At 36.0% G+C, this 14,864-nt stretch overlaps 1 protein-coding gene across 1 annotated transcript in view; it reads left to right on the forward strand.

Annotated features, from left to right (window-relative positions):
* STIM2 (stromal interaction molecule 2) overlaps window positions 1–14,864 on the forward strand; it is a 169,047-nt gene that overhangs the window by 61,277 nt on the left and 92,906 nt on the right. Inside the window, exon 2 of the mRNA XM_082838740.1 lies at window positions 5,583–5,713. Coding sequence (XP_082694866.1) covers window positions 5,583–5,713 — 131 coding nt within the window. The remainder of the gene's footprint in view (window positions 1–5,582; window positions 5,714–14,864) is intronic.

Genomic DNA, 14,864 nt, shown 5'->3' on the forward strand with positions numbered 1-14,864 from the left:
CAAAAAAGAAAGAAGACATTATTCACTTTCTTTTTTAGTTTGAATCAGATTGTTGGTTTATTGAAAAATGACACCAAACGGTTATCTCTGAAGATTTTAGAGAAGATTTGCTCACAAAATATTCGGATTGAAGTGTTTGATTTGATAAATGCTTGAACTATTAGTGGAAGCACCAAGTATGAACAATATTTGTTTAAAATTTTTCTCTCAGTGGTAGTAATTAAGAAAATCCTAATCATGAGACTCATAAAAGTTGCCAGCGTGGTAAGCCATGTTCTTGGCAGTTTATGATGTTGCACATTGTTAATGGGCTACAGTCATTGGTTTGTGATGAAAAGTCGGCTGGCTCTCCTTCTTAGTTCTCTTCTGCATGAAATTTGCTGACCTCAAAGGTATTATAGGAGGGAAACTAGCTTTAAAGACTGGATTTACTTTTTCAGTTTCATTTATTTCTTAAGCTCTTATTTTCTTACATTTCTGAACTATATTCCTTGCCTATATCAATTGACTGGGACAACAAAATATAGAATATGGCATAAATATTTGTGCCTCTAGTAAAGGCTTAATGGAATCACATTTGGCGCAGTTTGTAACTCTGTGTTGTTTGGTTTCACTCAGCCAAATAGAAGTTACCTTTGTTTTACCTAGACTTTTATTAGTTCATTCTAAAAATGTCAGTCATATTTGTCTCCTTTCTCTCAGTACACTCAGTTGTCACTTCAGTCTGACCTCTTCCATCTATCCTCACTGCTGTGGTTGTAGTTTATGTTGTTACTTCCTGCCTGTACTGTTGGAATAGGCATTCATTGGTAACAAGCATGTAAACTGAGACTATAGTTTTTTCTCTAGATTAAAATAAAACTGACTATATGGGAAAACATTTTTTGAACTTGAAAGCACTACACAAAATATAAGTTGTGATTTCTGTTATATTTGCCATCAAGTCACAGTTCACTTAAAAATGATCAGTGGCTTCTTTTAGTCTCTTCTTTCTTGGTTCATTGCCGTTCACTGACGGATAACCCCAAGCCATCTTTCCAGATTCACATCCTACTGCTCCTCCACCCATGCTTGCTAGTGTTTTCTTCCTCCCTCTGGGCAGTACTGTTAGCTGGCAGAGGACAGTTCCTTGTTATGTGGGACTGGCCTCCCCAGCCCTCCGCTGAAGGCCTGCAGCAGCAGATGGAGGAGAGGTGAGCAGCGAGGAGCCCTGAGTAGCACTCTCAGTAGAGAGCCAGTCTGCTAGCCAGACTGCTCTTTGTGGGTCCCAGATATCGTCTTATTTCCTCTTTGGGTTTGTTCTTGTTTTCTCTTTTTCTAACCCCACTTATTAAAATCCAATTTCTCTTTCCTAATACCACCAAAAATGCAATTGCTTGCATGTAAAAGCCAGTCAGCCATAATTATTTATTAGGAGTAGTACTGTATAATAATAATGTACATATATTATAACATATATAATAATAGTAATAATATATAGTCATGAATAAAACAAGCTTAGTCCTTGCCTTCATGAAATTTTATCTTTGCTGCTAAAGTATAAGGGCCTTGAATCTTAAATATTTTAAAGTTCCCCTCCATTATTTTTTTATAATGTGTTGTATATTTTGTTCATTAAGTATTTAAACAGCAGTATTTGACAGTGAAAAAATAGACTTTATACTTTAGGCTCTTGGGGGCCACTGAATACTTTTAATTGGAGCAGGAGTAATATTAGTAGATTTCTACCAACACTTAGAGTTAACTTTAGTACTATAAAGAGGTGAGGGGTTTTACTGTCACTTTCTACATCTTAGTTTTCTAATCAGCCAAGTAATTTTGTGAAGTTTTTCTCTTCCAAACATTTATATTGGAAACCAGTTAGGTAAGTAATGCAGTAAACATATTTTTTGAGCGCTTACGATGTGCCAGACACTTCTAGGCACTCAGAAAAGAGCAACAATCAGAACAAAGCCTTTCATCTCATGATTGCATTATAGTGGAGGACTGGACGGTAAGAAAGTACATACATAATATATGCACTGTGATTAAGTGCTGTGAAGAAAAATATAACAGATGGAAAAGGGGAAGGCTATTTTAGATAGGGAAATAAGATGACCTCTGAGGAGAAACATTTGTGCTGGAATGAACCAACAGTGGGTGTACTTGGGAGAAAGAGCTTTGCAGGCCAAGGAAACTGCAAGTAGAGGGTTTCAGTGAGTAATTTATTAACATTTTTCCCCTTTTATTGTCACTTTAGAATAATCTGTAGATCCCTCTATAGTCTGACCCTCAATGATATTGTCAGTCTTTTCTCTTAATTACCTAGTCAAATGGTAATAATAATGCCTGTTTTATAAACAAAGTAAAATATATAATTTATATATAAATTTATGTAATATGTTATAGACACTCTGTAATTGATAGTTATTGTCATCATTATTTTGTTAGTATAACTATTAGCAGCTTATGTTCTTGCCCATTCATGTCTTCTTAGAGAACACTTGCTCGTCTTTTAAGAATCAATGTGTAAATATCACTTTCTCCTCAAATCTTCTTGCTATACAGGACTACTCCCTTAGTTTTACTGCCATTATATATTTATTACATGTCTGTCATTGTACTTGCCATATTTAACTTTGCTTTTACCCTTTGTATACCTGGCTTCTAGCCTGAAGTCTGGCATTTATGTATTTTGCTAGATAAGTAACAAATTAAGAAGTTTATTTAGTTGGCTTCTAATATTTATATTTGTTTAAACTTTCAACATATGTCTGTTACTGTGGTAGTATACTTATTGTAAAGATTTTTTCAAGGGGAGTGTGAATTAAAGGTACGTTATTCTCAAAAGGAGAAGTAATCTAAGAAGTATAGGTCTGTATTTCAGATTATGTCTGTCATTTATGAGGTATCTAGTGATCCCCTTCCTTGGGACACATTTATGCTTCTTGGTTCTCTCTGCTTCTCAGCCAGGTTCTGGCAGTATCTATGATAGCAATCCTTTATTCTTCTCTGACACTGGTGACACTGACGCATTTATGTTCATTATACTGACACTCGAACATGAATTGGAGTCTTGAAGACTTGTGTGAATCCCAGGTCTGTCATTTCTAGGGGTGTGATCTTAAGAAAGTAACTCATTAGTCTCATTTCCTCATCTGAAAAATGGAGATATATGTTCCTCACACAGGGTTGTAGGGATTACATTATGTACATGAAAGAGCATTGGCTTCTAGAATATATCAGATGTTTCTTATTAGGTGAAATCATTTTAATTCAGTAACTCTGTTTCTGCAGAATCAGATTGAGCGTTTGTTTGGCTTTGGGTAGAGGAAAACAAGGTGGAATTTAACAATGGTGTTGATTGCTGACTTTGGTTAAGTCTTACTCTGTTTCAGCTGATTCCTTTTTTTCTCAGTGGAATGTGCTGGTCTTGATCCAGAGGAAAGAAAGGAATGCTCAGCATAATAATGCTAGAAAGATATATCACACCACATTGCATTTAACACAAGGTGAGGGCACCAAGGGGAGGAAATTTGCCTTAGTTGGGTGTCCAGCACCAAGTACAGGGCCTGGCACATGACAGGTGCTCCATATCATGTTTAAATGAACAAGTGATTCTATTTAGATGAGAAACCTGTTCTGGCTATGGAGTACATAGTGCATTTTGGGTAGCTAAGGTAGATGTCTGTAAGATGTTGGCAAAGGAGACTGATTTTGGTATTTTAGCAGTTGTCTTTGAAACCATTATACCTGATTCATTATATGTACAGTTCTTTTATATCATATTGTATAAAATGCATAAATGTATAAAATTGTATAAAATCATATTGTATAAAAAGCTTAAGCTTTTTAATGTTTCTGCCGTCCTCACTGTTGACTTCGCTTAGAGAGTTTGACAACAAAGCCTATTTAATCAGAGTGAGTGATGCTGAGACTTTCCTCATTGTACTAGTTGTAATAACTTTCACTTCATATGTTTGTTAGCAAAATAAATATGTGTTAAAAATATGTCTGCTGGAGGCAGTAGCATGTTGTATACACATCTTCTTCACACCATGTGTTGTTGTGATACCTGAGAGCTTATATTTTATTTTGCATCCATTCAGAATAACTTGTGGGCGTATGAGGGTTCTGGATGTCTTGTGAATTAGGGATCGTAATTGACCATTATGCCTGTAAGTTCTTAGATTTTAGCAAATCTTAATCAGAGTTTTGAATATTTATACACATATTTATGTCACATAACTTATAATTTCATTTTTAGAGAGTTTCCTTCCCTTCTAAGATTAAAGGAATCAAAATTAAGTTTCAGATTAAAAACTTAAAACTATTAAATGTTAAATTGCCAAAATGTTCTATAAGTAGAACATGCAGGTAATATAGGCTTAAATTGTTTTTTTTTTTTAGAAAATTATTAGTTTATCTCCAGGACTGGCTTCTTTTCTTGTAATTTTTTTTCCTAAATGCAGAATTAGATATTCTTAGGCCGTTATGGCTGCAATAGAGCTTAGTAAACATCTAGTCTACTTGCTTTATTTTAGAGAGGTAACTAAGATACAAGGACAAGTGATTTGTCCACAGTCAGTTAATTCATAACAGGACCAGATGATAAACTAGATTTTTAACTATTGTTGAGGAGATGGCCAAACTGTGGCTAACCCTTCTGTTATGCTAATAACCACTTTAAACTTTAAGACCATACTGTTCCTAGACATACATGTGGATCTGATGATGTTTTAAAAGGATATTACTTTAGTGACCTGGTAGAAGTCAGTTCCTGGAATTTGTCAATCCAGCAGTCAGCCAGATTGGGTGTGAGTGAAGTTTTGGCAGTACTTTTCCATTTTGGTATGTAGACTGTTTACTAATTGAGTCAACAGGAGGTAATTTTTACTAATCTCATTTTAAGCCATGAAAAGCCCCACATTCTCTTTAAATTGTTAGTTTTGACAACCTAGATGTGAGGATTCACTCATTTTCCATAGGAAAAGGTTTAGCCAATAAATGTATGTTAAGAAAAACATGAAGAACAAGATTTTTAAAAATTCAGTTTTTCCTTGTTGAATCTAAGAAGTTATACATTTTATTTTAAAAAGTCATATGGTGGACTCTTGGATTCTGTTAGATAGAAAAATGGTAAAAAAATGTCTAAGGATCATGTGAATAGTCTGCATTTCTTTTTCTTGTATTCTTTGTGATGTTTCCCTAGGACTTACATTTTAAACTGGACTATATAAAAATAGCACCTTGTACTCTGTGATGTTTAGTTTTTTTTTCCTTTTTTTAAAGGAGAGAGTTTATCTGTTTTGGGGGAGGAATAATTTATAAATATAATGATCTGGATAAGAAGAATGTAGACAACCTGAATTTAGTACTGGTTTTAGTTGACTAATATCAATTAAATTGAATTATTTATTTTTAGTCAGTGTGTTCATATATTATACTTTTGATGTGAAGAATACCCTACTAGACTTCTTAAAGCCTCTTAGTTTGACTTAGTCTGAAATTTAATTTGTTGGTTTTGTTTTAAATTACATTCTCTTGACTATAGCTTGTGTTTGGGGATTGCAAGTTAGTAATTGCCCTTTGTTCTATTTCAGATCCCTGCATGTCACTGAGTCCACCATGCTTCACAGAAGAAGATAGATTTAGTCTGGAAGCTCTTCAAACAATACATAAACAAATGGATGATGACAAAGATGGTGGAATTGAAGTAGATGAAAGTGATGAAGTAGGTGGAAACCCTTTTTCCCTGGTATTCTCTTAAAACAGAATGACCAAGTTTTTAGTCTTAAATTTTCCCATTATTCCTTGTATGACTCAACTCCTTCATCTTCATCATCTTTAGTTTTTCTCTTTACATTTTAATTTTACCCTTTGTATTTACATGGTTTTTCTTTTTTCTTTTTTTTCACATCTATACAGGTCTTCTCAGTTTTATAAGAATTCCCACTCTGTGTACTTGAGTTTCTCAAACATATATCCTATTCTGACTATGTCAGTTATCTATTGCTGCTTTACAAACCACCACAAAATTTAGTGGCCTAAAACAACATTTTGTTATTTCTCCTGATCCTCTGGGTTGACTGGGCTTTGCTGAGCACTTTTTCTGTTCCCGTAGTTATGGCCTGAGGTCACTGTGGCAGTTGCATTCAGTTGCCAGCTCTGCTGGGCTGGAATATCTCAGATGACCTCTTTTCCATCAGAGTCTCTCTCCATCCAGTCTCTCATCATTCAGGAGTCTAGCTCAAGCTTCCTTACAGCATGGCAGCCAGCTTCCAGGTGGCAGTGTTCCAAGAGAACAAGTTCCCATGTGAAAGTGCTTATCATGCCCCTGCTTGCCAATGCCTGTTAATATCAAATTGGCTTAAAGCAAGTTATTTGGCTGAACTCAGAGTCTGTGTTGGAAAGGATTATACAAGGATATGAATACCAGGAGATGTGGTTTACTGGGGGTCACCAATGTCCTAATCTACTGTACTCACCGTACAAATAAATAGTACTTTATTTCTTAAGCATTCTCATCTTACCCGTGTCTATTGTCCCTTTTAGTTTTCTTCTTAGAGGTTGTTTTCTTTATTTGACTATGGTCTCATTCTAACCAAATTCCCCAGTCATTTTTTAGTTCTTTTCACTCTTTTTGTTGTATTTGTCACTGTTGAGATGCTTCTCTTTTAGTTTACATATTACTAAATTACACTATTTTCTACATTATTATCTAATGTTGTATAACAGTGACATCCTCTCATCACATTTTTATCTAATCACATTGTTATGTAACAGAAACAGTCTCTAAAGATCGATTTTTGACCTGCTGTATAAAACATTTACCTTGAGAATGCTCATCCATTTTTAGGTTACTCCTGATGCCTCCATCTCTAAGCCAGTCCAGATTCTGACCTACATATATTGCTTTCTGCCTGACATCTTTTGAGGGCTCTTGTTTTCAGCTTAGTTTATCTAAAGCAAAATCCCAGATCTTCTCTTTGAAATCCCTCACTGTTCAATGGCAATTGTGGACCTACTTCTCCTCAGTTTTTACTCTTTTATTTAAGTTTTTAAAGTTTATTTTATTTATTTTAAATATTTGGCTGCGTTGGGTCTTTGTTGCTATGTGTGGGCTTTCTCTAGTTGTGGCGAGTGGGGGCTACTCTTCATTGCAGTGCACGGGCTTCTCATTGCGGTGGCTTCTGTTGTTGCGGAGCACGGGCTCTAGGTGCGCGGGCTTCAGTAGTTGTGGCACATGGGCTCAGTAGTTGTGGCTCGCGGCTCACGGGCTCTAGAGCGCAGGCTTAGTAGTTGTGGTGCATGGACTTCGTTGCTCTGTGGCATGTGGTATCTTCCTGGATCAGGGCTTGAACTGTATCCCCTGCGTTGGCAGGTGGATTCTTAACCGCTGTGCCACTAAGGAAGTACCAGTTTTTACTCTTTTAAATTAGGAGTTGGCAGACTTTTTCTGTAAAGGGCCAAATTACGCGTTGAAATATGTCCCCCCCCCCCCCCCGCAAAAATATTTTGAAGTCCTAACCCACAGTACCTCGTAATGTGACCTTATTTGGAAATAGGTTCATTTCAGATGTAGTTATTTAAGAGGAGTGTATATTGGAGTAACATGGGCTCTTAATCCAATATGACTGGTGTCCTTGTAAGAGAGGAGAACACCATGTGGACAGACAGACACAGGGGAGAAGATGATCATGTGACAGTGGATGCAGAGATTGGAGTTATGCAGCTACAAGTCAAGGAATGACAAGGATTGCTGGTGACACCAAAAGCCAAGAGAAAGGCATGAAACAGATTCTCCCTTAGAGCCTTTCAGAGAGCATGGCCCTGCTGACACTTTATTTAGATTTGTAGCCTCCAGACTCGTGAAAGAATAAATTTCTGTTATTTTAAGCCACTCAGTTTATGGTACTTTGTTACAGCAGCCATAGGAAACGAATATAGGCCAGCTAGCAAATAGTTTAGATTTGTGTGAGCCGCATGATCTCTGTTGGATCTACTTAACTCTCCCATTGTAGTGCCCAACAGCCATAGACAGTATATGAACTAATGGTCATGGCTGTGTTCCAATAAAACTTTGTTTGCAAAGACAGCCATCAGTCTGTAGTGTGCCAACCCCTGCTATAAATAAAATTTTGTGTTCTTAGAATTTATTCCTTTTTCTTCCTTTTTCATTTACCTGTTTTAGTTATTTACTTATTCCATTTTAATCTAGGTATTTATTATCTTATGCCTAGATTATTACCTCTAATTTTTTCCTCTCTAATCATCATGCATATCACTTTGAGAGTGTCTTTCTCTAGCTAAGAAATTTAACAGTGATTTCTTAGTGCTTATTAGATCAGATATTAACTCTTTAGTCTTTTTTTTTTTTTTTTTTTTTTTTTTTTTTTTACTATCTCTGCATCAGCTGATTCATGCTTACTGAGAGATAATCTCTTCTCATTGTGGTTAAATCATTTTAATTAGAGTTCAGTTCTATTAATACCAAAATCATGGCTTTCAGTTCAAAGTAGTCAAATTTATTTCTTTCATTTTTGGAACTGCAGATGACAGGATAGTCCTATTTTACATTGTTTCCAACTTAAAAAGTATTTGAAGTATGTAAGTATATTGTTGGTCGTAAAGTAGAGTAAATGAAATGAAGTTGATGATTATTAGGAGTTTTACTTACTGGAATATAACAAATAGTTGTCATTTATTGAGGGTCACTTTATTATACTGAGTAATTCATTCTCTCAACATCATCACCATTCCTTCTCTTTCTTCCAGTACAAACACACACATACACACAATAAAATCAAGCTATAAAACTACTTTTTAGAAGTAATACTCTGAATTATTAGTGATGAATTGTTCTTTCTAATCCTCCCAAAATTGTCTAAATTGTTTACTTAGTTGCTAATATAGTTGCTTAAGATTTTGATTATCAAATATTCTAACATAAATTCCATTTACTCCTTAAATTATTACTATCTATATGAATTATGAAGTCAATAGAATTTTATGTTCATATATTTGATGCTCTTTGTAGAGGAAATTATTCTCTAGACTAAACAGATTTCCTGAAATTATTGTTGTACATTTTCTTAGTCATTTACAGTATTAGTTTGATCAAATTCCATGTCAACTCAGAGACAGAGTGTAGTCTTTAGTAGATGAGTACTCTGTGCAGTTTCATAATTCTGTCCATCAATTAGATTGGAGATAATTTACAACACTAATTCTTGTACTGTGTTGAAAGGTTATAATTTTAAGTTATTACACTGATGGTGCTAAGTTTTCCTTTGATTTTGGTATTTCTGAGGAACTAATCATTGCTTAGATTGTTTTAGGATAAGAAATATATTAATTCAGAGGGATTATTATTATTATTTTTATTATTATTTTTTTATAATTCAATTTATTTATTTTGGCTATGGTGGGTCTTTGTTGCTGCACGCAGGCTTTCTCTAGTTGCGGCGAGTGGGAGCTACTCTTTGTTGCAGCGCTTCTCATTGTTGGGGGCTTCTCATTGCTGTGGCTTCTCTTGTTGTGGAGCACACGGGCTTCAGCAGTTGTAGCTTGTGGGCTCTAGAGCGCAGGCTCAGTAGTTGTGGTGCACGGGTTTAGTTGCTCTGCCACATGTGGGATCTTCCTGGACCAGGGCTCGAACGCGTGTCCCCTGCATTGGCAGGCGGATATGGTTAATTTGAAGAGTTTTAGTATTATAAAATGTTTGAAAAGAGTGGTGTGCACTTTCGCTTTTTAAAGCTGGAATAGTTTTAGGTAGCCACATTTCAGAAGTTACAAATTAACTTATTAAGATTGGTTAATTCTGAGCCTAGAATAAGGCTAGATTCTTTATATTAAAAATCTACTTAATAAAATTACTTTTGTTATTAATTGATATATCAAGTTATAAATATTACTACTCTGGGGTGTTTTCTGACACCAACCAGTTTTCAGTTTTCCAACACCAATTGCATTTCCAACAATTCAATTCAATTCTGACGCTCTCTCCCTGATCCCACAAGTTAAAGGGCTCAGTCTCATAATACTGCCCTTACCTCAGATCCCAGTCACAAGTCTCTGGTTATGTTTTTGAACTTCTGACTGACTGGCGATAAATCTGGGGTTCCCATGGCTCCTTCCTCAGGTTTGAACATTTGCTGGGTGTGTACCTGAAAAAAACAAAAAAACACGAATTCAAAAAGATACATGCACCCCAGTGTTCATAGCAGCATTGTTTACAATTGCCAAGATATGGAAGCAACCTAAGCATCCATCAGCAGATGAGTGGGTAAAGAAGATGTGGTACATAAATACAGTGGAATACTACTCAGCCATAAAAGGAATGAAATTTTGCCATTTGTAGCAACATGGATAGACTTGGAGGGGTGTTAGGCTAAGTGAAATAAGCCAGACAGAGAAAGAAAAATACTGTTTGATAGCACTTATATGTGGAATCTAAAAAGTAAACTAGTGAATAATACAAAAAAGAAGCAGACTCACAGATATAGAGAACAAACTAGTGGTTACCAGTGGGGAGAGGGAAGAGGGGAGGGGCAATATAGGGGTAGGAGATTAAGAGGTACAAGCTATTATATATAAAATAAATAAGCTACTGTACAGCACAGGGAATATAGCCAATATTTCATACTAATTATAGAGTATAACCTTTACAAATCACCATATTGTACACCTGTAACTTACATAATATTGTACATCAACTGTACTTCAGTAAAAAAAAAAAAAATTTGCTGGAATGGCTCACAGAACTCAGGAGAACACTTTACTTATGTTTACTGGTTTATTAAAAAGGATATAACTCTGGAACAGCCAAGTGCTGTATATGTATAGGACAAGGTATGGTAGAAGGCGCATGGAGCTTCCATGCCCTCTCTGGGCATGCTGCCCTCCCAGCACCTCCCACACCTTGATATATTCACCAACCTGGAAGCTTTCTGAATCTCTAAGTTCAAGAGTTTTTACAGAGCTCAGTTTTCCCAGAGGTCAGGTAGCTGGGACTGAAATTTCCGGTTCTCTGATCACTTGGTCTTTCTCATGATCAGCCCCATCCCGAGGCTATCTAGGGGCCCCTCCCTTAGTCATCTCATTAGCATGAACTCAGGGGTGATTAAAGGAGGAAAGGACACTCTATCACTGAGGAAATTCCAAGACTTTTAAGAGCTCTGTTCTAGGAACCAGGGATAAAGACCAAATATATTTCTTACTATATCACAATTTAAAAAATATTTAAATATGGAAAAAATAGCAAAAATTCATATTTTTTAATTATTAAAAATACCTTCAAGAGAAGGATCTGTTGCAATTGTGTATAATATATAGACAGAGAGGTATTAAGTAAGCTTATGCAGATATTTGACAGCCGATTTGAATGTATTTGATTGCATAATAATTCCTAGAATTACAAGTTATTTTAATCTTTTTATCTCATCATCAGATAGTAAATGCTCAAATGTGTGAAATATTATCATTATCACTGTGCCAAACAAAGTAATCACGCATGGCTGTATAATTTATACTTCAATGGAATTCTTATTGAGTCTTAAATTTTAGTGGAATTCCAAATATTTTGTAATAAAAAAATAATAACTTTGTTAAAAAGTAAAACTTACGTTAAAAGAACTTAGAATTCTATCAGTATAATAGGTGAACTTGAATGTTTAAAAACAGAAGAGATCTTTCTCTCTGTATTTCTTTTAATATGAATATTTAAAAGCAAATATAGTATGCTTCTGTTTTATTAGTACCCCCAAAAATCTAGAAATCCATTGTACAGTATGGTAGCTACTAGCTATATTTGTCTATTGAGCACTTAAAATTGAGGTGTGTTATATGTGTAAAATGCACTTCAAATTTTGAAGATTTACATAAATATTGAAATATTGATTACATGTTGGAAATGATTATATTATGGGCATACTGGGTTACATGAAATATAATATAATATTAATTTCACTTGTTTTTACTTTTTAATGTGACTCCTAGGAAATTTTTAATCACATATGTAGATCACTATTTATATTGGACAGGACTGATCTTAGAGACTATAGTGTGTTGCAGGCTTTAAGAGAATGGGTTTTTTTTTTTTTTTTGTGGTATGCGGGCCTCTCACTGTTGTGGCCTCTCCCGTTGCGGAGCACAGGCTCCGGACGCGCAGGCTCATCGGCCATGGCTCACGGGCCCAGCCGGGCCCAGCCGGGCCCAGCCGCTTCGCGGCATGTGGGATCTTCCTGGACCGGGGCACGAACCTGCGTGCCCTGCATCGGCAGGTGGACTCCCAACCACTGCGCCACCAGGGAAGCCCAAGAGAATGGGTTTTTAATTCTGTAGTTCTTGGACCAGTTTGGTGCCTTCAGTTCATTATTGCTACATCTTGATTTGTATTTCTTGTTAAAGTGTCTTTTTTTTTAAAGAAGTGAATATTAATACTGTTATAGGTCTGTAGTAGCCATCATTAGGAAACTTCATGAATTTAATAGGAAACCTTAGAAATTTAAAAATACTTAATTTCTTGTGATTTTTGAATGGAAATATTGCTTTTTAAAAATTTTAGCAAAATATTTAGCATTTGAAAATGCTGGTTGGAAGCTTAATTTTTTTCTCTTTAGTACCTATTGTTTTTGGTCATATGAGAAAGCATTTACTTTTCTAGTTTATTCATTCATTTGATATTGAGCTAATATTTGAGGATCTATTCCATGCCAGATACTCAAATAGATCTTGAAATATATCAGGAAAAAAACAGACAAAATCTCATATAAATCTTCAAGCCCTTAGGCTAACATTCTGATGGGGCTGTGACTAAACAAAACAAAACTAAACAAGACTAAACAAAACAAGACTAAACAAAGCAAGACTAAACAAAAAACTAAATAAGCAGGGGAAGGGGGATCAGGACAGGTAGATAATGGATGGCTGTAATTTTAAATAGGATGGTCATGGCAGGCCTCATTAAGAAGGTAACAAAGTGTGTACTGTTTGCAGTGCTTGGACAAGTAAGAGAATAAATATCTGGCAATTTTCCAGAGCTATTCTACAATTGAAATTGGAGGCCTAGGGGTGTTTCAGATTAGGAACAGGATATGCAGCTTTTGCTCTCTAGGTCATTGTCTTCTGACGCAAGATCTAGAAGATTAGATGTCAGTGTATGCTGAATTTGTGACCTGCTTAGATTGAGTTATTGATTACAGTTAAGTTTGCCTGTTCTGTCAATATTGAAGATATTTTGGACAGTGTAGGTACTTGATTAGCCAATAATTTAAATGAGAGTATTGAATGGTTTTGTGGCCCTGAGCACAGCAGTAGGAGGCAGTGAGAACTGACATAGTTATTGCCTACTTCATGACTGGAAGTTTTATTATAGTTCCTAGTGTGTATGAACCTTGTTTTCTGTTTTTATTTTTCCCCCCTTTTTCTTTTATATTTTAAAAGGTTTCTTCCCCTTTTTCTACTTTTTCCCCCTTTTTATCCATTCTTCCCGTTCATTTATGTGATTCCAAATACTTTTAGAGTGTTTGTTATCAGTTGGTTTTGTATACATATGTATATAAAACCAACTTTAAGGCCAACTTATGTGAAAAATCTGGTTGTACATGGTATTTGTATTTCTTAATATTAGCTATTCTGCCTGAAAAGCACCTTTGTCATCATTTCTCGGTACACTTCTCAGAAAACTTAGTTTTAACCACACAGATGAATCTGTCTGAAACAAGGAGAGTCACTTAAGAAAATAGGCAAAAGTAGGGTTAGAAAAAAATAGGAGAAAATACATTTTAAAAAAGGATCGCTGAGTTTTGAATTACGTGGAGTATTGTTTCTAAAGGAATAACTGCGTCTGTTCTTTACTGAAGTTTTCTAAGTTAAAATTTCAACTTAGGTATTAGTTATCAATTATTGTGTAACAAATTCTTCCCAACTTAGTGGTTTACTAAGCCACTCATGGTTTTATCATCTCATGGTTTCCGTGGGTTCGAAATCCAGGAGCAGCTTAGCTGCCTCTTGCGGCTCTGGGCCTCTCACTAGCTGCGGTTAAGATGTCAACTGGTATTGCAGTCATCTCAAGGCCTGATTTGGGGAGGATTCACTTCAAGGCCTACTCATGTGGCTGTTGGCTCCACAGGTCCTCACTGGTTGCTGGTTGCAGATGTCGGTCCCCTGCCACATGCCCCTGTCCATAGGGCAGTGGTCTTCCCTGAGTGAGAGGGGCTGAAGGGGGTGGGGGGAGCACGGGGGTGGGAGAGAGAAAGTCGGGGGAGGGAGGGAGGGAGGGAGGGAGGGAGAGAGAGAGAGAGAGGGAAAGGACAACATGGAAGCCAAAGTCTTTTTGTAACCTCATCTTGGGAGTCCTGTTTCATCACTTTTTGCCATATTCTGTTTGTTGGAAGTGAGTTGCTAGGTCCAGCTGATACTCAAGGGGAGGCAGTTAACACAGGAGCACAAATAAGAGGATGTGGGGATCATTATATCATGGGGAGCCATTTTATTTTATTTGTTTATTTTTGTCTTGTTATCTCATTTTATTTACCTTTTAGAACTCTTCCTATGAGCCATTTTAGAGGCTGCTTATCATGGTTTGTTTTTGTACTCTGCTAGAGAGATTTGATGGGAAATTCTCAAGCCATGGAATTATAAAGTATAAAAGCAGTAAAGTTATATGACTTCCTTCAAAAGGCTTTGCTTTGGAAGTGACCCACAATAAGACTTTTCATGTTTATCTTTGTATTAGGATATGTCTAACATTTTAAAGCATGTTAAATTTGATTAAAGTTATCTACTGAGTAGTACTTTACATGCACAAATGTACCGGTACAACTTATTTGACTGAAGGATCACTTGGCGTTCACCTGAAAGGACAGGCAGGGCAAAGGTAA

The sequence above is a fragment of the Leucopleurus acutus genome (assembly GCF_964270905.1).
Source record: "Leucopleurus acutus genome assembly, chromosome: 4".
Taxonomy (NCBI): domain Eukaryota; kingdom Metazoa; phylum Chordata; class Mammalia; order Artiodactyla; family Delphinidae; genus Leucopleurus; species Leucopleurus acutus.